The 21,363-nt window shown below is 40.2% G+C and overlaps 1 protein-coding gene across 2 annotated transcripts in view; it reads left to right on the top strand.

The window, feature by feature from the left end:
* The window catches only part of LOC146080243 (uncharacterized), a 332,057-nt gene that overhangs the window by 87,267 nt on the left and 223,427 nt on the right, over positions 1-21,363 (top strand). For both annotated transcript variants that reach the window (XM_083187285.1, XM_083187284.1), the window contains exons 10-13: positions 2,605-2,835; positions 3,231-3,353; positions 5,972-6,256; positions 18,761-19,007. In XM_083187285.1, coding sequence (XP_083043411.1) covers positions 2,605-2,835; positions 3,231-3,353; positions 5,972-6,256; positions 18,761-19,007 — 886 coding nt within the window. The remainder of the gene's footprint in view (positions 1-2,604; positions 2,836-3,230; positions 3,354-5,971; positions 6,257-18,760; positions 19,008-21,363) is intronic.

Raw genomic sequence — 21,363 nt, 5'->3', positions numbered from 1 at the left:
AATGGCCCGTTTACCCAGATTGTAACTGGGACAGAAAGTGGGCTGTTACCATGTGTGGTATGAGATTTTAATACGTGAGGTTAATTGAGAACCTGGCGATGGGTCTCAAAAAATATATGTCAATATACAGGACTTGCTACCAGGATCTATCAGACTACCGCATTATAGTACTGGTCTGAGATCACTGATAACAGATAAGTGGTGTGTGTAGGTTGGCTCACCGCGTGTCCCTTGAGGAAGCGGCTAACTGTCCCTTTTATTGTGTCGTGGATACAAGCTCAATGGCTGGGCACATAGGGATAGAAGGAACCAGTAAAATCACCATTGGTGCCCCGCTATTTATTAAAGGGACTGCTCTGGATTAAATGTTAATACACATATATTGTAGAGCATTCACATACCCTATTCATGGATATGCCCACACACCTAATATATGCAGACTCTCTCTAAGCCAGGAATTAATTAGCGTTGAGTCAATGCCCATTTACCCTGCATGTAGCAGGGACAGTTCATATGGGTAGGTAATTATACACAAAACTGGTCACAAATAATTGGGACTGACGTTATTCCACTGCGAGCCCGCAAGTGGAAATTAAAGTCTCTAGTGATTCAGAGCCATAAATATCGTCACCGTCTGCGCTGTCAGTATGTACCGACGTAGCAGCGGTTTAGTGTGGGCAAAGTGATTAGAGACATATATATTAGGGATTACACAAGATCATTGTGGTGTAGTATCCACACAGTGCTGCAGGACCTGTATATCAGATCTAAGCAGCCGGTTCGTCCCTCCCACTGACCCACAGTGTACGCTCAGTGGCTGGGTACAAGAGGGTTAGAGACGCCAGTATGAATGACTGTCTGGCCCCGCTACCCTTACAAGGGCTGTGGGGTGACACCGAGTGTTACACACAATCAAAATACTGTACATCCTATTAATGAAAATAATAAAGAGGAGAGAGAGCTGGTTCTGTCTGCGCACCGCTAGCCGGCACGCGCTTCGCAGAACAGCTTTTTCTTCTGCCCTTTTCTATTATTGCATATAGTTGTTATTGAATTTTTGTTTATAGAGCTGATTCAGAGGAAGATGCAAATGTCACCGCCTCTGCGCTGTACGACAATATTCAAAAGACGTCCACTGCTGGCTTCTAGGATCCGCTGCATATGAAGATGCAGCATCAGATCCACAGAACTATCAGCCAGCCCGTTGGACATTTGAGCAGTGGTGGTTTTTACTTATGGGCTACAGGGCTGCAGCCCTTCCCCAGGTTAAATCTGCCACTGTGTGAAGCCAGATGCAGTCTGTGAGACTGCACTGGCTTTACTGTGACTGGCAGTGACTTCCTGTTGAAAGTCTGACCTGCCGGTCAGTTAAGGCAGTCCCAGTGGGAGGTGTACCCTCCCTCTGGGATACCTCTATTGGCTACTATCGGCGGCAATAAAAAAAATGGGTTCTGCACATGTGCAGTATCGAGGACGATACTGCGCATGTGCTGGACTCAGGACCATGAATATGCTACTATAGACTGCTGATGAAGCAGCTCATAGAGACTGGGGCCAGTGTAGTACAAAAGAAGCTGCTGCGCATGCGCCGGTCCCGCAAAGGGGTTCGGGACCAGCAGCACGGCAGCTTCTCTCCTCCACAGAGGTAAGAGCCACCACTGCATTTGAGTAACCCTCAGGTTACTCAGAATGTCCAGCAAAATGATGGTGCTGGGGCCAATCAAATTTTGTCAGAGGATGCAACTACTGGCTTTGCTTCAAATCTCTTTTCATTGAGAGTAGGTGGAGTCTTTATTTCAGAGGGGCTTCTTGTCAGGGTCCTAGCACTGACCTATACCTGGGACTGTTGCACTGATGCATGTTCATCATTTTCTGCCGTTCTGCTGCCGACATTGAAATTATGTCAGGCCATAACCATTGTAATAAATCAGTTAGATTTGATACATATGGTCCCCTACAAAAGAGCCACGAAGATGCATCAGCAGTGTTCTGGGTACATGTGAGTGCTGAGACTCAAACACAGCAAATGGTTGGCTACCAACTTGCTACCACTTGTGAATAACCCCCCCTTCCCCACCAGCACAACCACCACCAAAGTTCTAAAGCTATTATGTTAATTATTACTATTAATGTTAATTTTTAAAGTAAACAAGTCTCTTTTATATCACAATTTCAATTCAATTACACATTAAAAAAATATTCAGTTGTACAGTTTACTTTATAAAGTAGCACAGCAGAAAATGTGCTATAACCAATATCAACCAATTGGTCATTGGCTTTTGTTTGACTGTAGAAGTGATTGGATTTTTTTGGTTACACCACATCATCACGCACAATGAGACTAGCAAGCCAGTACCTTATTACAATGTAAGTAATGTCTTCATAGGCCAGGCATGTCCACGTGGCCCTCCAGTTGTTGTGAAACTACATATCCCACCATGCCTTGCCATAATTTTAGCATTCCCTAATAGACAAAACTGTGGAAAGGCATGATGGGACTTTTGTAGTTTCACAACAGCTGGAGGGCCATAGTTTGGACAACCCTGTCATAGGCCAATGGTGTTATTTGATAAAAGTCTATTTTCTCCATTCCAACTTTGCTAGATTGCTAACAAAAAGGAAGCCATTCAGAGTCTGGAATCTGAAGCAGCAATTCTCCAACATCAGTATAAGGAAAAGAGTGACCAGGTAGAAAATTTCGAACATCTGATTGCCCAGCTAAATGGAGAGTTGCATTCTTCGAAGGATGAAGTGAAATTGAACAAAGAGAAGTGCCAGCAGTATGCGCAGTTGGTTGAAAAATGTAAAGAAAAGGTTGACCATCTCCAGCAAGAGGTAGTTATTTTGTTACTTGTAAATGAAAGTAGTGGACTCATGTTATAAAGTTATTGTTATATTACTTTTATGTTCTTTTAATCCTTTTTTATTAGAGTGCATTTCTGATTTTTTATTTTTTAAGCCTTCGGAATCATATAAGTTTATTGCATATGTGCAGTTTAGCCAATTTGCAGATTTCACTTTTCTCACCTTTATAACCGATATCCTAACGCAATCCTGGATAGATTTCTCATAAACTTATTTTGTGAACGCTTGATATACACTGTTTGTAAACAGTACTTGTTGTGGAAGTACAGTGTTTTCTTTGGATTTGTATGGCAGTATACTAAATTTAACCTGCCATTGCTTTTCACATAACAAAATTTGCTTTCTGTGCCCCAACCCCCTTCCAGGCTTTGGAGAATCTACGTAACATTCATACAATGCGTTCTAAAGCGGAGGAGTACAAGGGTAATCACAGGCATTCCAATGAGGAGTATACTGCACAGACTTTACAGCTGCAGAAACACCAAGAAGTAAGAAAACTGAAGATATTTTCCATATACTGTACATAATGGACCAAATATATGTAGTTGTGAAAAATAGTAAGAATTCACTATTAGCAAGCTAGGCAGCATATTACAAATGCAGTATTGGTTATTCCCTACTATATTTGTATGTATGAGTTGTTGCTTTATTTGTTTTTTTGCTATTAATGTTTTTCTTTTACCATATTTTTTTTTTTATCATTAAACTGTTGTTAGATCTCAAAGTCCAGTTTGGCCACCCCTGCTCTAGGGTGCTGTGATTCAAGAAAGCTTGGGAACCACTGGCTTAAGGCAATTTTCGCCCATTCAAGCGATTTTCCTGGGCGTGGACAGCTTTCCATAGCAGGATGCTATGGAAAGCCATCCACCCCGTTGCTCATCTGCTGGTAATACCAGCAGATGAGTGGTGGCCACCGGCGATGATGCGGGAGTGCACTTCAGCACTCATCCCAGGCCTATGCATACTGGGTGGGTTTTGAGCTGTAAGAAGCTCATGCGACAAAATTGAGCTTCTTTCAGCTCAAAATCGCTCAGTGTGTATGGACCTGATGATGAGATCATCATCTCATCATCCTCATCAGTAGTAGTAGTACCTATCATGATCATTTATTGCCAGTTCTTTATATAGCGCACACAGTTTCCACAGGCAACAGTTCCTGCCCACATACACATACGCACATCCATCTAGGGTTCATTTTGTTGTGAGCCAATTAACCTACCAGTATATTTTTCTTTGTGGGAGGAAACCTGGAGAACCCGGCGGAAGCCCATGAAAGCACAGAGAGAATATAAAAACTCCACACCATTTAGGCCATATTGGGAATAGCACTCATGACCTTAGTGCTGTGAGGCAGTAATACTAACCATTACACCATCCTCCTCCAGTGAGAGGGCAAATATTACTGAAATTAGTTTTTTCTTCAAACGGTAGCTTACAGATAACATTTTTTTTTTAATTTTCATAATAATAGATTTCATGCTGTAAGAGCAGTAATGTGCACATTGGCATTTACAGCACCTGCGATAACACATTTGGTCATGGCAGGGTCATATTTCCCGTTCCTGCTCCCCAAGGCAACCACAATTAAAAAAATAGTTTGAGGCCATCCAACCAGTCACATTTCTTAAATTCTAAATTTGTTCAAATAATTCCAGGATCTTTGGTGTAATCACCTCTATACTGAGAATTGTAGGTGCCAGGCAGAACTCAATGTTCAGTTTGAATTTTGGGGTTTACATGAAAGACCATATACATTGTATACAGATGTGTCCTCATCCATTTAGCCTCAATACACAATTCAGCACGAGATGCCTTGCACAAGTGAGTCACCAGGTCCTGTGAAACTGTTAACATAGGGTGTTCTTTTTTCTTTTGCAGATAGTGGACTAGATGCAGTAAGCTTCTAATTTGATAAAATGTAATAAACAGCCAGCCAATCAGCTCCCAACTGTCATGTCCCAGACTGAGTTTGAAAAATATCAGGCAGCAGCTGATTGGTTGGTTGTTAATCACTCCATTTTATCAATTTTGTAGCTTAGTGCATCTGGTCCAATAAGTAAGTGGCACTGCAAGACTGTACTGATTAATTTGATGCAACACTAGCATATCTGTGTGCGACTGAGTCTGTATACAAAGCACAATGAAACTTGCTGTGGAAGAAAGACACAGCTGCTTCATATGAAGCTTCAGACTCAGTCTCACTCAGTTATACAAGCGTTGCATCAAATTAATCAGTCTCCTGTTGCATCCTTGTCCCATTACATTACAACTAAGGCGCATTTTCAGCAGAAAAGACGCACACCGCTACCAGACTCTAACTGGACTTTGCATGCCGATATGGTTGGTTTTGCATAACTTCAGAATTGATGTATGAGGACACACTGGCACATCTATAATGGGTGCAAAGTGTGTGTTGCGCACACTGCGGAGCCCACGTACACTGCACTGCTTATATAATAAAATGGTCATGGTGGAAACCCATGCAGAGAACAGATCACCGAAGACGATTCAGTGCCTGTCCCTTGGTGCTGCATATAGATATTACTACAAATAATTAGCTTCATATGAAAGATAAACCTCACACGACTTGTTTTCTGTAAATTTAAATCTAGGCCCAATTCAACTTCTTTATGGTCAATGTAATAGCCAGTGCTTGTGTCTTCCAGTCATAAATTATGCAGACAAACAGAAGTATATTTTGTCCCTCACCACATAACTTGACCATAAGAATGCCATATAAACACAATCTACTGGTTGTTTAGTACGTTGTTCTCACTTTTGGCTTAGGACTGATACTGATACTCTGAAGCAGTGGTTCTCAAACTCGTTCCTCAGGATCCCATACAGATCACCCGACAGGTGTACTCATTACTGACTGACACATTTTAAAAGATTCACAGGTGAAGCTAATTATTTCACTTGATTCTCTGAGAAGACCTGCAAAACATGCACTGTGTGGAGTCCTGAGGACCGATTTTCAGAACTTGTACTCTAAAGCTCTGGAATTTAAAAAAAAGTTTGTGAGCCACTGTTATAGTGTATTTTACATCTGAGACAACCCTTGGTCAGCCTGCTTGACTTAACATGACTGTTATGCATGTCATAGGAGATGGAAGTCCTAAGAAGACAATGCAATGAAAAGACAGCAAAAATAAAGGACTATCAGCTTATCATTGAACAGCAGAATATTGAAGCTGGCAAGATGTTAGACCAGCAGAAGAAGTATGTGCATGAAACTGAAGAGCTAGAAAAGACCTTGCAGTCCTTGCACCTGGAAATTGTGACAGCCCAGCAAAAGCACAAAGTAGAACTTGTTCAACTAGGCCAACATGTTGCCCGTCTGGAGGCGGACCTTACAGAGGCAAGGAAAGTCTGTGCACAGAAAGATCAGGTATGAGTTCCTAATTTTTACCTTTTCAAAGACCCAATATAATGTACCCCACATCCTGCAATTATCATTCCTTTTCAATCCCTAATACTCTAATGCATGTATAAAAAGGGATGATCCGTTATTTATAATACATTGCCATACTTTTAAGTAACACTAGACTCATATCTTAATGGGACGACCTCTCATATAAGGAGTGAATGTAATAGAATGCGAACTACAGGTATCGGGGGGGTTCTTTGTGAGTTTGCATTATGTTTTCAAGTTCCCTTCATTTAAAAACAAAAACAGCCATTTACTATTTAAATGTTTGGCTCTTTTAATGAAGGTTCATTCCTTGGAATCCAGTTGCCAGATTTTCTAAAACATTGTATCAATACCATCTATTTATTTGGGAACAGAGCAGAGGCTAAAGGTATTCTTTGTGCCATTTTTATTTCTGGTTTCTCAAAGAAGTCCTTGGATTTTATCCTTTTAGAGTCCTTGTCTTTTTTGTGTGTGTGTTTTGATTTGTGTACTGCTATGCTTATATGCCAGTAACCATTAATAGAAACATCTGGAGACATTGGGGCTGTGAGCTCCATGCTCTGTGGAACTTCCGGTGAATCTGACAGTATTTTGATTGCCGATTTAAAAAAAAAATGGGCAGACCCTTCAGAATGGATGACATCATAAAAGTCTTATTTATTAATATTTAAAAAAAAATATTACTTAACCCCTTCCCGCCGCAGCCTGTTTTTGCCTTCCTGACAGAGCCCTTTTTTTCAAATCTGACATGTATCACTTAAGTGGGGATAACTTTTTTTTGCTTTTACTTATCCCAGTGATTTTGAGATTGTTTTCTCGTGACACATTGTACTTCAAGTTAGTGGTAAATTTTGGTCGATACAGTCTGTGTTTTTTTGTGAAAAATACCAAAATGTCGTAAAAAAATTGAAAATTTTGCAATTTGCAAAATGTTAAATTTTCTGCTTGTGAGACAAATAATCATACCACTCAAAATAGTTAATAACTAACATAGACCATATGTATACTTTATGTTTCCATCATTATTTCAACCTCCTTTTAATTTTTTTGGACACTAGGAGGCTTAAAATATGAATAGCAAATTCTCAAATTTTCAAGAAAATTTCAAACACTGATTTTTTTAGGGACCAGTTCAGTTCTGATGTGACTTTGAGGGACTTGTATGTGAGACACCCCCATAAATGATGCCATTTCAAAAACTGCACCCCTCACAGTATTTAAAACAGCATTTTGGAAGTTTGTTAACCCTTTAGGTGTTTCACAGGAATTAAAACAAAGTGTAGGTGAAATTTCAAAATTTCATTTTTTTTGCAGATTTTCAATTTTAATACATTTTTCTAAGGAACACAGTAGATTTTACTAGAGAAATGTGACTAAAAATTGATTCCCCCAATTCTTTTGTTTTCATAAATATCCTATATGTGGCCCTAGTGTGCACGTTGACCAAACCACAGGCTTCATAATAGAAGGAGCACCTACTTGATTTTGGAGCCTCCTTTTTATGAGATTATTTTTTAGGCACCAGGTAGGTTTCTAGGCACCATAAGATGCTAAAAGTTAGGGACCCCCCCCACAAGTGACCCCATTTTGCAAACTACACCCCTCAGGAAATTCATCTAGGGGTATAGTGTACATTTCAAACCCCCAGGGGTTTCACCAATTGTGGTACAACTGGGCAGTGAAAATGTAAAATTAAATTTTTTACACAAAAATGCAGTCCTGGCTCAAAATTTTTCATTTTCACAAGGAATGAAGGAGACAAAGCACCCCAAAATCTGTGCCCCAATTTCTCCCGAGTACGGCAATGCCTCACATGTGACCAAAAAATACCATTTGGGTGCATGGCAGGACTCAGAAGGGAAGGAGTGATATTTGGATTTTGCAGCACAGATTCTGGTGGAAAGTTGATGGGTGCTATGTCGCATTAGCAAGACCCCCGAAGCACCAATACAGTGGAACCCCCCCACAAGTGACCCCATTTTGCAAACTACACCCCTCAGGGAATTCAACTAGGGGTATAGTGTACATTTCAAACCCCCAGGGGTTTCACCAATTGTGATACAACTGGGCTGTGCAAATGAAAAATTAAATTTTTTACACAAAAATGCAGTTCTGGCTCAAAATTTTTCATTTTCACAAGGAATGAAGGAGACAAAGTACCCCAAAATCTTAGCCCCAATTTCTCCTGAGTACGGCAATGCTTCACATGTGACCAAAAAATACCATTTGGGTGCATGGCAGGACTCAGAAGGGAAGGAGTGATATTTGGATTTTGCAGCACAGATTCTGGTGGAATGTTGGTGGGTGCTATGTCGCATTAGCAAGACCCCCGAAGCACCAATACAGTGGAACCCCCCACAAGTGACCCCATTTTGCAAACTACACCCCTCAGGGAATTCAACTAGGGGTATAGTGTACATTTCAAACCCCCAGGGGTTTCACCAATTTTGATACAACTGGGCTGTGCAAATGAAAATTTAAATTTTTTACACAAAAATGCAGTTCTGGCTCAAAATTTTTCATTTTCACAAGGAATGAAGGAGACAAAGCACCCCAAAATCTGTGCCCCAATTTCTCCCGAGTACGGCAATGCCTCATATGTGACCAAAAATACCATTTGGGTGCATGGCAGGACTCAGAAGGGAAGGAGTGATATTTGGATTTTGCAGCACAGATTCTGGTGGAATGTTGGTGGGTGCTATGTCGCATTAGCAAGACCCCCGAAGCACCAATACAGTGGAACCCCCCCACAAGTGACCCCATTTTGCAAACTACACCCCTCAGGGAATTCAACTAGGGGTATAGTGTACATTTCAAACCCCCAGGGGTTTCACCAATTGTGGTACAACTGGGCAGTGAAAATGAAAAATTAAATTTTTTACACAAAAATGCAGTTCTGGCTCAAAATTTTTCATTTTCACAAGGAATGAAGGAGACAAAGCACCCCAAAATCTGTGCCCCAATTTCTCCCGAGTACGGCAATGCCTCATATGTGACCAAAAAATGGCAGGACTCAGAAGGGAAGGAGTGATATTTGGATTTTGCAGCACAGATTCTGGTGGAATGTTGGTGGGTGCTATGTCGCATTAGCAAGACCCCCGAAGCACCAATACAGTGGAACCCCCCCACAAGTGACCCCATTTTGCAAACTACACCCCTCAGGGAATTCAACTAGGGGTATAGTGTACATTTCAAACCCCCAGGGGTTTCACCAATTGTGGTACAACTGGGCAGTGAAAATGAAAAATTAAATTTTTTACACAAAAATGCAGTTCTTGCTCAAAATTTTTCATTTTCACAAGGAATGAAGGAGAAAAAGCACCCCAGAATCTGTGCCCCAATTTCTCCCGAGTACGGCAATGCCTCATATGTGACCAAAAAATACCAGTTGGGTGCATGGCAGGACTCAGAAGGGAAGGAGTGATTTTTGAATTTTGCAGCTCAGATTCTGGTGGAATGAATGGTGGGTGCTATGTGGCATTAGCAAGACCCCCGAAGCACGGTGAAATGATGAACCTAATAATCCATAGATGTGTGGTATATTTTAAAACACTCCTTTATACATAGGCCGGGTTTGTCGGGGCAAGATTCACAGTGGAAAATAGTATCCTTTCTTATTCCCTTTTTATAGCAAACTTTGCACCTTTTTTGTGTCCTGCCCTTTTTTGCAGTGGAGGGGATTTCGTTAGGAAAATGCTGCCCTGGTACAATACGGGGGCCAGTACTAGAAGTACTGGGGCCCTCTGCCTGCTGGTTCCCAAATATTAGGCCCTTTATGACTTCCTCTTGAAAGTGCATAAATGTCCCCCTCTGGCTGGTAGAACGGAATAGCACGTAAGCGTTATACAGTGCCATCTGGATGATATACACCAGATTTTTGTTTTCCGCAGGGCACTGTACGGCTTCAGTACCTGATCTGAAAGATCCACTCCGCTCATGTACTTATTGTAATCTAGGATACAATTAGGTTTTGAGGTGTGGGTACTGGTACCTCGTACAGGGACGGAGGTGGTACTGTCTCCATGAATTGTTGTCAGTATAAGGACATCCCTCTTGTCCTTATATTTGACCATCAACATATTTTCGGTGGATTGTGCCCTGCTTTCACCCCTTCTCAGTACTTGGGCAATGTGCGTTTTTGGGAGGCCTCTTTGGTTCTTGCGCGCAGTACCGCAAGCTGCTGTACCTCTTGAACCAAGGGCCTTAAACAGGGGGATACTAGTGTAAAAGTTATCCACATAGAGGTGATAACCTTTATCCAGGAAGGGGTGCACTAAATCCCAGACAATTTTTCCACTAACACCTACGAGGGAGGGGGGGCATTCTGGCGGTTCAATTCTTGAATCCTTCCCTTCTTATACCCTAAACCTGTGGGTGTACCCTGAGGTGCTTTCACACAGTTTATACATTTTTATGCCATACCTTGCCCTCTTACTGGGAAGGTACTGGCGGAATTTAACCCTTCCTTTAAAATGTATAAGGGACTCGTCGATACAAATAAATTTTTCAGGGATGTACATCTCTGCAAATTTGGCACTGAAATGATCAATGACCGGCCTGACTTTGAATAGCCGGTCAAAGGTGGGATCATCTCTGGGTGGGCACTGTGCATTATCGGTGTAATGTAAAAATTTAAGGATTGTCTCAAAACAAGTCTGAGTCATGGCCATACGATGAAGTGGGGTGCTGTACAGAACATCTGTACTCCAATATTGCCTAATTTCTGGCTTTTTTACTATGCCCATATGTAACACCAGACCCCAAAACGTCATCATCTCTACTGCATCTACAGGGGTCCACCTAGCAAATGATGACTTGGGGTTTTGAGCAATAAACTGCTGGGCATATAAATTACTTTGGTCCACCATTAAATTTATAAAATCATCAGAGAAAAATAATTTGAAAAAGTCAATTTCTCTGAGACCTGTTGAATCAAATTGGATTCCTGGGATGGCCAAAAACTCAGGAACCTGGGGCTCAAAATTGTCTGGTGGTGGGGTCCATACGGGATCAATCATTTGGGGGGGGTCTCAGCTGCTCTACGGGGGCGTCTTTGAGGGGGTCTCTCATCACTAGAGGAGGAAGATGAGGTTAAGACGAATCCTTCAAATTCCCCGCTTGCATCACTGGCTGTGTCAGAGTCAGAGGCAAGCATGGCATATGCCTCCTCCGCTGAATACATTCTTCTGGATGACTGGGATGACATTTGGGATGCCATTTTTATTTTTGTGTTTCTGTAAGTGTAATGTTTCAACACGTGTATAGTGTAGGGGGGGTACAAACTTTATTTCAACACGGGGGGTATGTAGTGTGTAGTGTGTATGTAGTGCAGAAAACAAATACTTTATACAGGAATTTGATCCCAATAAAAAAAAAAAAAATTAGATCAACCCTGTGGCAAAAATGCTGATCTGTGATGTACGTCACTCAGCAACTTCAAGGCAGCTTTTGGTACAACCTTGAAGGGGTTAAAAAAAAAAAAAAAAAAAAAAAGGTCCTGCGCCAAAAATTGAGCACAGATGTTGGTCAGTAAGTCCGTCACTGAACAGCGCTCAAAGGCAACAGGAATTTGATCCAAAAAAAAAAAAAAAAAATAGATCAACCCTGTGCCGAAAATGCTGATCAGTGATGTACGTCACTGATCAGCGCACAGTGGCCACAGGACACCCACAAAAGCAACGTGGGTGTAAAAACAATTAAAAAAAAATAAACCACAGCACTCTCCAAAAAAAAAACAATTTAAAAAAACTGCAGAAAAAAAATTATATCAACCCTGTGCCAAAAATGCTGTTCAGTGATGTACGTCACTGATCAGCGCTCAGCGGCCACAGGACACCCACAAAAGCAACGTGGGTGTAAAAACAATTAAAAAAAAATAAACCACAGCACTCTCCAAAAAAAAAACAATTTAAAAAAACTGCAGAAAAAAAATTATATCAACCCTGTGCCAAAAATGCTGTTCAGTGATGTACGTCACTGATCAGCGCTCAGCGGCCACAGGACACCCACAAAAGCAACGTGGGTGTAAAAACAAAACCCCACTGCACTCTCCAAAAAAAAAAAAACTGCAGATCAGTGATGCAGTGATGCAACACTGATTAGCAGTGAGGGGCAGCAGGCACACAACTGTGGGTGCAACCTGACAGGGTATATATAATAAAAAAAACCTGCACCCCCAAAAAGTTGCTGATCAGTTAATTTATACTGATCAGCACAAAAGGGGGGGCAGCAGGGGGGGCAGCAGTCAGTTGCACAGGTAGCACAACCTTTGGTGCAACTGACAGGTATATATAAAAAAAAAAACCCTGCACCCCCAAAAAGTTGCTGATCAGCACAGATATACTGATCAGCACAAAAGGGGGGGCAGCAGACACAAAATATAGCACTCTCTATCACTCTCTATCACTCTCTGTCACTATCTCTCACTATCTCTCACTATCTCTCACTCTATGACACTCTATGACACTGCAGCAGCAGCACACAGGAAGTTACAAGATCCAGGAAGCATCCAGCTGCTGGCAGCACGCTACCAGCGGTGATCAGGTAAGTATCAGGCAAGGATCAGGTCAGTATATCATGACAGATTGGCACGGTGACCGCTCTGCACGCAATTCCAGACCGGAATGGCGTCTGCAGCGCAGTCACCGTTAGTTTAAATCACGCGCCATAGCTGTGATTGGTCCGTCGGTCCGACGGACCAATCACAGCCTTGGAGGCAGGTGGGGTGAGGTGTGGTCATCACCGGTGACCCCCTCACACCCTCTCACCCCCGGCGGTGATTGATCCCTGTGTTACCGAGCGTCTGATTCGCCGGTAACACAGGAAAACGCTGCGATTGGCTGTTCACATTGAACAGCCAATCACAGCGATCGCCGACGGGGGGGAGGCATCGCCGCCCCCCCTGGGCATGCTGGGACATGTCTGCTGTCAGGGACAGCAAACATGTTTAAACTGTCACCGCGTCTATAGACGCGGTGACAGTTTAAAGTCATGACGTATATATACGTCATGTGTCGGGAAGTACATCCCGGCCATGACGTATATATACGTCAAATGTCGGGAAGGGGTTAAATACTGTACATACAGTATATTGTATATTTGTGTCCATTTCACACAGGGAATCCTTTGGTTAACCCTTGTAGGTGAACCCAAGTGGAGAGGGTTCTGTGTAGAGCAGATGTCTTCTTAAAACCTGGCAGCAGATTGACTAAGGACTAATGCCGATCTTTGGCCACTTTACAGTAACAATAGAACTAAATGCTGAATCAGGCTTGGTTAGTTTTTGTTTCTTTAGTCAAAGTTGATCCTTGGTTTTGACAACCCACTTCTAAATAAATATACCACCTTGTCATTAATACCTACAGTATTGTATATTCATCCTACAACTGTATACATTCTTTAAATGCAGCAGACACTGGATCATAGCAGTTGTTTATGGCCAGATTTATTTAACAATATGTTCTTGCTGGTTAATGTGCCCATCCCCTCAAACAGATGGAAGCATCTTGTTGATTCGGTTGTCCCCTGCTTTCGTACATGTGTGGCTGCCCGGCCAGCAGATGCATCATCGGTCCGATACAGAGGGAGTCTGAGGATCCCTCTCTGAAAAAGTTTGCATTAGAGTACCTCGTCTAACACTTTCTCCAGAACTTGATAAATCCCTATGTGGGCTGTTATTTTATCAATCTATCTGCCGAGGACCCTCCATAGTAAATTTTGGGGATGATTAATATTGAGAATAAATGAGCCCTTTAGTGAATATAGAAAACTTGTTTTCTGTAGAGTTCAACGGCTGCTCTTTTGTCAGGTATCGTGCCCATATAATTAACTGCACAACTTCATTGTTTTTCCTATGGCAGTGCGATGAACCCTTATAAAGTTTCTAGATTTGGACGAGGAGTACTTTATTAAACACTAGTGACGAAAAGATCATAGCATATAGAAGCTAACATTCTATATTCGTCCTCCTTTAATTATCTGCACTCCTGACAGTTCCTAACGGAACGAGGGATGTGTGAATTTCACTGTTCTGCGTGAAAAAAAAAGATTTTGTTTGTTTCAAATGTGCTAGAAGCATAATGCCACAACACTAAAACTAATGGAAATATGGTGCCAAGCATTTATGGGTTCACAGCATTAACACTATGTAAAAAGAGCAGATTCTTCTGCTTGTGACTGCTGGTTTGTACAGGAATTGTATTTAGTCAGGGTTCACAAAGTGCCCTGGCTCTGGATTTAAAAAGTTATGTTTAAGCTGTGAACGTAAGCTCAAGGGATACTTGTAAAGTGGATGGAGGCAAAAGGTGATTCACTCAATTCTTATTTGTATGTCACTGCCCAGAATCTCTGACTTTAGCTGTAAGTTGTTAGAAAACAGACAATAAAGGGAAAGATGTTTATTTGTGACTTATTTAATGCGCTATACACATTAAGGGTCATTCGTGAACCACGGAAGTGCAGATCCGCTGTGCTTTTTATTTTTACGTGGTCAAGATGCATACCCACTTCCGGGTCCTCAAGACTTCAGAAAATAAGTCTGTGCCTAGTTTAACAGGGTTGCGGATATACCTATAGGGCTAGGTGTAATAGGGTGTGATTTTTATAAATGTACGATTTTTTTTTTGTGTGGCAAAAACGGTAAAAATCACATGTTGACCGCAATTCACACATATAGGTAAAAATTGCACGTTTGGCCGGGACCCAAAAAATCATAGTAAAAATCGCATCCAGATGTTTCCCATTGAAAAGTATAGAAATTGCAAATGTAATAGGGTGTGATTTGAAAAATTGCACTCAAAACATTACCAAAAATCACCATAAAAATAGACCTGGGTTTGATAGGCAAATTTGACAGAAGCATGCACAGTGCATCAGTGAGACCTGTGCATGCTTCTTTCTGTTCCCCATATTTAAAAAGCCAGCACTGTGCTCTTGGACTGGTCCTCGTTACAAACATACAAGAGAAAAAAAGTAGGGGTCCCCCATTTTTATGCAACTAGCACCGGCTCCAACATACAGCGGTGTAATGCCACAGACGGGGGAAAATTTTTATACAAGCTCCTCCGTCTATCACATTCTCACCGTGACTGGTCAGCAGTGGCTGTGTTCCCTGGGGGAGTGGGGGCCCCCCTGGCCACTCCTGTGCAGTGCTGAAGCCCGGGGCTAACCCCGACACTCCTTGGCGGTGGGTGCCGGGTTGATATTTTGGGTAAAATTGATAAACTAAATAAATAATACTGGGTTCTACTGTGGTACAACAAGTTTCAGCAAGCCTGCTGTGACGTGGAGAACTGCTGTAAATCAGCATTTACATCAGGCAACAAATGACAAGTCACAGTGCCAGATGCGGGCAATCAAATGAAATGGAGTTGTACATAAGGGCACCGATTACTTGGTAATTGTATGGGGGTTAAATAGGCACCCATCATATCTGCTGTTAAACACGTGAAGGTGCCCATACACCTGAACGATATCAGGCTCAAACTTACAATTTAGAGGAGTCATGTGATTGATTGTGTGCACACTGTGAGGAATATCAATACGATGCGCGGTCCTGCGGTTCGAGAGGTTGATTCTAAGATCATATGTGCTACACGTATGATCCATCGACTTTGCTTGTGGTCATAAGCAGATCGTTTGTGCTTTTAAAGCACATACGATTGCTCGTTTGCCTGCTCTTAAGACCTGCATATGATCAGGTCGTATGCAGGTCATTCTAGTGTATGGCCAGCTTTAGAAAACAGGTGACATACTGTAATAAGCTAACAATGGGGTTTGTGCACAGATAAAAGATGAATTAAAAAATTAGTCAAATAAACAAAAGGTACTATACCACAGCACTAACCACTCCTATGTGACCACATTGTCTAAAAAGAAAATAATAATAACAATAATAATAATAATAAATATGTATTATATACAGGGCTATTTTTCAGCAGGCTCCAGCAGGAACTGAGGCCCTTATTCTAGTTCACTCTTTCTGACAAAATATTTCTTAGATGGACAAAACCATGTGCACTGCAGGTGAGGCAGGTGTAAAACCCCACCCAAATCTAATTATCTCTGCACAAGTAACACCTGCCTCACCTGCAGTCCACATGGTTTTGTCCATCTAAGAAATATTTTGTCAGAAAGAGTGAACTAGAATAAGGGCCTCAGTACCTACTGGAGCCTGCTGAAAAATAGCCCTGATTATATATATATATATATATATATTTTTTTTTTATAAAATCCTGATAATGGTAATACTGTAAAATGTGATGGTTTGAAATGTGCATGCGGAATAGCCCCATATGTACTTTCCTCCAGACAATAGGAGATGATGATACTGTACATATACCGTACTTTAATAATAACTATATATTTCGATTTTAGTCTTCAGGGCACCTGACAAAGGACCGTAACAAGGATAACTACATTAATGTTTTATACCAAAACTGAATGTGCACTAATTTTATTTGTTGTCTAAAGCAATTTAATATCTTTAATGTAGGATATTTAACATTTGAACCAATAAAAAAAAAACACAAAACGAATTTCACGAATAATTAAAGGCTTGTGTTAAATACATAGACAGTCGTTTAAATTTAGATCTGCAATAACATTTACTATTATTCTCCAGGGCTTTGACTGCTTGACAGAAACAAAGTACTCTGGGATTAATTTCAAGAAATGGTGCCAACTGTGTGCAATTTGCTGTAATTAAGACATGAAAGAGTACTAAATATTCAGATTAAAAGAGCCATGATTGAATGTGATAGAGAATCAAGGTGTGGCAACACGCCAATAAATACCAGTCAGTCATGATGAGTACAAAATATTAATTGATTTGAAACCTACGCCAATGAAATATTACAATAAAGCAAACCAGATTAAACTAATTACAGCCTGGAGAAAAGAATTAAAAAGAAAACATTTTGAGTGATTCCTAAAATGAAATTTTACTTGTTCAGTATTCAACATGGCAAGTCGAGAGAAATGTATTTGTATAATTACTCATGCTCGCAAACTGTAATCGCTTTGTGGATTTATATCTTTTTTTTTTTATTATTGAGTTTATATCTATGTTTATACGTTCTTCATTGTATGTTTTTTTGCAAAGTGAATTGTGTAGAAATTAAATAAACAAATGTGCATAATATATTAGAGGTCAGCAAGCCCAGGAGAAGTTTATGTTGTCTTTTAAATTCAATTAAAGTGCGTCTGTCTTTTATACATTGAGGCAGCAGCCATTTTGTGGACATCAAGCTTATGTGTCCGTGATGTCTTTAGTTATCAGACTGTTTTATCAGGAATATTGGTTCCTTCTTTTGGCTTATTTTTATAAGTATCATTTATGTCACAATCACTACAGGCAGCTAACCAACATGTTGGCAGTGGTAGATTCATTGTGCAATACAATGATACACCTGCCCCAACCAAAGCGCTCCTGTCATATTTCAAACAAAGCTGGTAAAATGACAGAAGCTGATTGGCTGGTGTTTTGTCTCTCTCCACTTTAACAATCTCCAAGGTTCAATTCATCTCCTACCTTGTCTACAAAGATAACAATATGGCTACTTATTCCTTCAATATCCTGTCACAAAGTTCTCCAATGATGAGTTTATCCAAAGTGGACTTAGTAGCAGCCAATAAATTATACATTTTCAAGGTCACAACTTTTAGGATTTATCCTAGAGAATAAGGATGAGCCATATGTATTATCTTCATAAGGAGAAAGGCAAGAATATAAATATAGGTTGATTGAACCAGGTTCTGCCTTCATTTCCTGTGAGGGACATCACTTTCTTTTTAAATGCAACCTGCATACATAATACTTGAACCTCTGTATATTCTTGAATGCATGAAAATAATACATCCTATGTATAATGTTTTATATTGCACCATAGAATACTATGTATTATGTAAATTAAACTTCTAGGATGATTAGATACAACACTCATTTACATTCCTGTAGAGCTGGACCTTAGAGCTTTCATACAGCCTACATGGGTATACAGTAGAGAACCCCGTTTTCATGTGGAGTTTCTCCCGCAGTACTAAATTAATGTGGTCTATAGTTGCCTTCTAGTATGTTATAGATTTCTCAAGATTCAAAAAGTGATAAAGTGGAGAGTGATAAACAACCAGCTAATCAGCTACTACCTGTCATTTTTCAAACCCCATCTGTAACATGACAGGTAGGAGCTTATTGGCTGGTTGTTTATCACTCTCCATTTTATCACTTTTTGAAGCTTGATACATCTGGCACTAAGAAAGAAGATTATAGACTTAGGCAATGAAATAAACACTCTCTGATTACACTGCAGAATATGTTGCCTATACGCTGTACATATACATTAAAGGTAATTATACAAGGTACTATCCTTTCCTGTATTTGTTTGTTGTATTTTTTTATTGTATAATGTATGTATATTTGGACATGTTATTGTCAGTAGTAGCAGATGCTTTTTATTTTTCAAATACTTTTCATCTCTACAGGCAATAAGCAAAAGGGATGACCTTCTCCGAAAATCGGAAGCCAATCTCCTGCAGGCAAGAGAAGGTATCAAAGAGAAGGCGACAGAGGCAGAACACCTTGACAGCATGGTCAAGAAAATGGAAGAGAGATTCCAAGACGCACAGAAAAAAATTCATCAAAAGGAGAAAGAAAACAGTGTACTTAGGGCAGAGATAAAGGAGCTTGGTGTACAGTTACAAGATGAACATAATCTGTACAGAGAAACAGGTAACAAGGTTAGAGCATGCGGTAATCACCACTGGTGGGTTGGATCTGTCTCATCCAATAATATATGCTATATTTATGCAAATTTGAATATTTGTGTGATGAGTCTCTGGTGTTTTTATTCACCGTAATATATAGAGTCAAGTTTAAAAACCGTTGACCTTAAATGCCTCCTCCTTTTTGGTCTTCTGTGCCTTTTGTGCATCAGCTGATCTGGGTGACCTTCTATATTTAGCGTCTCTCAGAGATAGTAAATTTAGTTAAAACTTGGCAAACGCTTAATAAATTTTTTGTTCTTGGATCATGAGTTTTGCAAATAGGTGCCACAGCCAACAAACAAAATGACTTTTTATCTAAGTAGCAAAATAAGTACTTTTTCTCTTTTGCAATCAACACACTCCCTATCTCTAATTCATAGTGGTATGGTGTCCATTTGAAAGTCTGTTTCCACACGGGACTGTATTTTTTTTTCTCTTTGTGGTTTTAGGCGTGAGATCACTACACAAATGTTAAACACCGAGATCCCATTACAGAGTGATTCATAGAATGTATTATTATATTTTTGCAACATTCATAAGTGTTTATCGTCATTATCTTTCTGTTTGCCAGAAGTGACTGAAACAATTGAAGAAAAGCAAAATAATAGTATTTTGCTTTGAAAGGGAGAGGGTAGAAAAAAAAAAAAAAAGCAAGTTCCTTGGAGAAAATGATCTTTCTTTGTTTTATCAAAAAGTGGGAGTGAGCAGGATTCAACGCTGTCGCTCAACTGTAATTCCCACTGTATATGAGCGTGGCTGGACCAGAGTGATACACGTTCCATTTTATTAGCAGCAGACCGTTATCAAGAGATAAATAAATGATATGCAGACAGAAGCCATGATGAGAGGCAGGTTTAAATGACATAACAAACTTGATTGACACATGCTAATAATATTACAAACATTGCAACAGCATCAGCAATGCAGCAGTCTGAAACATAGGAACAGCTTAATTCAGTGGTATAGGAATACAGTCAGATCTATGTCACTGGAGATCTGCGTTCATACATCGGGGACATGCCCAATCTCAACTAGCAGTATATAAAAGACAGGATTACACTTTGATAATAAAATGTCCATCTTCCCACTTATTTTATATTCTTGACAATAACATAACTTAGGGATTACATATAAAATAACACTGCACCGTTCTCTTGAGAGAAACATCTATTTAATACGGTACAGAAACTCTGAATATGCTGCATCCCACTGTAACTAACCCGATATCCATAATAGCAATTCAAATGGATTGTAATATTTTTGGTTATTGTATACAATCTGTAAAATGCAATATCATTATTCTACACTGCGGCATAAACAGAAAGTATTATTAGTATTATTAATATTTTTATTATCAGTCAGATGCAAATTAGTGTATAGAAAGCCATAGCAAGATTTTAGTGGGTTAAACACTTTTTATTATCTCCGTGTTATTAAATACATCTCTTATTCGCCACAGTTTTGCAGCATGCACTATATGAATTATATCTGCATACAATAACAACATTAATATTTTACACAAGTACATACAGTGTTATATGCCGGATTATGTCTCTGTTTTCTGAGAATAACCTTCACAGGCGTCGGCAAAACAGATGTTTTAATATGAGAGGAACCCATATAGTTGTTTAAAAATCTGATTTCATTCCAACACTTCAGTATAATTAAAAAGACAACAGCCCAATAGATGGAGCACATTTATCTGTAAGATAGAAACGCCAGTTGTGTGTTTATCTGCCATCAAATGGTTTGTTTCTCTATACTCGTGAGGAGTGTTAATTCAAGGTAAATGACTTTCATCGCCTGTCATACCTTTTCCTACTTGATTGGATCTGCTGTGAAATGAAATCCCAGAATGAGATCCTACCGCGCGCCTCTCTGTCAGCCTGTCTCCGTGCCTGTCACATGACCGCCATCCCTCCGCTCCTGTGTATGTGTTTTCATCACCAAGTACCATCTACACAGGATGACATTGGTGAATCAGCCACTTCCATTTTCAAACTTTTCTGTCAAATGCTTAAAATGCTGCTTTTACCAGGAGAAATCAACTAAAAGAAAAAATGTTCTTTTTAATTGTAATTCACAATAAAAGGACAATTATACGTATACCAGAGGAATAACGTGAATCTGTACAGAGACATTGTGTGGTGTGCATCATCATGCTACGCCAATATGTTTAGTAGGAGGAATGAGTGACATCTGTGAGGAAAGAGGCACCAAATGCCTCATGCCAGCCACAATGATGTCACAAGGCATACCTTTCACATATTTAAATCCATTTTGTGATCAGTATCATCTGTCTATGAGCCAGATGCACTAAG

Source organism: Crinia signifera, chromosome 5, assembly GCF_055691185.1.
Source record: "Crinia signifera chromosome 5, ASM5569118v1, whole genome shotgun sequence".
Taxonomy (NCBI): Eukaryota; Metazoa; Chordata; class Amphibia; order Anura; family Myobatrachidae; genus Crinia; species Crinia signifera.
Note: the sequence above shows the minus strand (reverse complement) of the source record. Positions and strands in the feature narration are given on the sequence as shown.